The sequence below is a fragment of the Thermobia domestica genome, chromosome 12 (genome assembly GCF_964235325.1).
Source record: "Thermobia domestica chromosome 12, izTheDome1.hap1.1, whole genome shotgun sequence".
Classification (NCBI taxonomy): Eukaryota; Metazoa; Arthropoda; class Insecta; order Zygentoma; family Lepismatidae; genus Thermobia; species Thermobia domestica.
Window position 1 is genome coordinate 27,618,045 of NC_137465.1, and position 1,480 is coordinate 27,619,524.

At 39.9% G+C, this 1,480-nt stretch overlaps 1 protein-coding gene across 1 annotated transcript; it reads left to right on the forward strand.

Moving 5' to 3' along the window:
* Positions 1 to 200: 200 nt before the first annotated feature.
* Positions 201 to 626, forward strand: LOC145665905 (uncharacterized). The gene has a single exon (XM_081733012.1). It carries the CDS (start codon positions 201 to 203, stop codon positions 624 to 626), a length of 426 nt encoding a protein of 141 aa, XP_081589138.1.
* Positions 627 to 1,480: the final 854 nt, after the last annotated feature.

Consider the following 1,480-nt stretch of genomic DNA (forward strand, 5'->3'; position numbering starts at 1 on the left):
GCCTCCACGCCAAACGAGAAGTGTGGGTCAAAATATTGTGAGAGAACGTCAGGGTCTAAGAACTGACGGTAAAGTGCAGACAGTTCGTGAAGCTTTCGAATGTTTTTTTTTTTACAAAGCGCATTCTTACTATAATTGTTCAGCATACAAACGAGGAAGCAAGAAGACTGTACATTCCTAAAACGAATGAAAAAGAGATAATGGCATACATAGGTCTTCTCATTCACATGGGAGCAAATGGTGATGCCCGATTTGATGTAGCTGATTTGTGGTCTAGTGCCTCTGGGAGATTTCTTTATATATCTACTATGAGCAGAGACAGATTTCAGCAGCTATGCGGAATTATTCGATTTGACGACAGGAATACTAGAGAGGTTCGAAGAGCAAAGGACAAATTTGCTGCTATTCGCCAAGTGTTCGACGCTATGAACGAAACGTTTCCGCATTATTCTTCTCCTGGTATGCACACAGTTATTGATGAAATGTTATCTCTGTTTAGGGGCAACTGTTCTTTCAAAGTATTTATGAAAGAGAAACCAGGAAAATACGGCATTCTTATTCGTATGCTTACTGATTCAGAGATAAGGAGTAGTAATGGCCTGACTATAGGAAAATTTGGACTTTGACCCCGACCTTTGTGACGTCATAGGTCAAAGGTCAATGACCTTGGCCCGGGGTCAATGACCTAGGGGTACCTAGGACCACCCCCCTTAAATTTTGGAAATTGCCAAATCTAAAAATTTGGTATGGTAGCCTAGGACCATAGTATGTACCTCTATTAGTATTGGGTGTCTATGTCGTTCCCTTTCATGGGTAAAAAATTGCCAAAAATTCAAATTTCGGGGGTTTTTGACCTAATTTATCCCCTTGGATGAGGTGTTATTACCCTATATAGTTATATGGGCGTATACAGGGGTTCATTCCCTTTCATAAGACATGGGTACATTAATGCACCCCTTTAAAAATTTGGGAGGGGTACCTTGGCCCACCCCTTAAATTTTGGAAATTGTCCAATTTCAACATTGGGTATTATAGTATAGGACCCTAATATGTACTATGATAAATTTGGGTGGTAAACCTCATTCCCTTTTAGGGGTACATAGGACCACCCCCCTTAAATTTTGGAAATTGCCAAATCTAAAAATTTGGTGTGGTAGCCTAGGACCATAGTATGTATGATCTGTCAGGAAAGTAAATGTACACCTATTTTTCGAGTCTGGCATTCCTGCGCTCCATCCGTGGAGAGTATGAGAATTAAATCAATCAAATGTTTACAGAGGGGCAAAAAGAAAAGCTTAATCTGAATAAGACATTGCAGAGGGGCACAAGCTGTGTGAATACGAATAGTGCATTGTGTAAATAAAGGACGACACCGAAAGAGAAAGCCAGAAACAGCTGTTAAACTTACAAAAAAAGAGTAAAAATTGTCGAAGTGGGAACATAAAACACAAATACAACAAATACGCCGACAACTAAACGA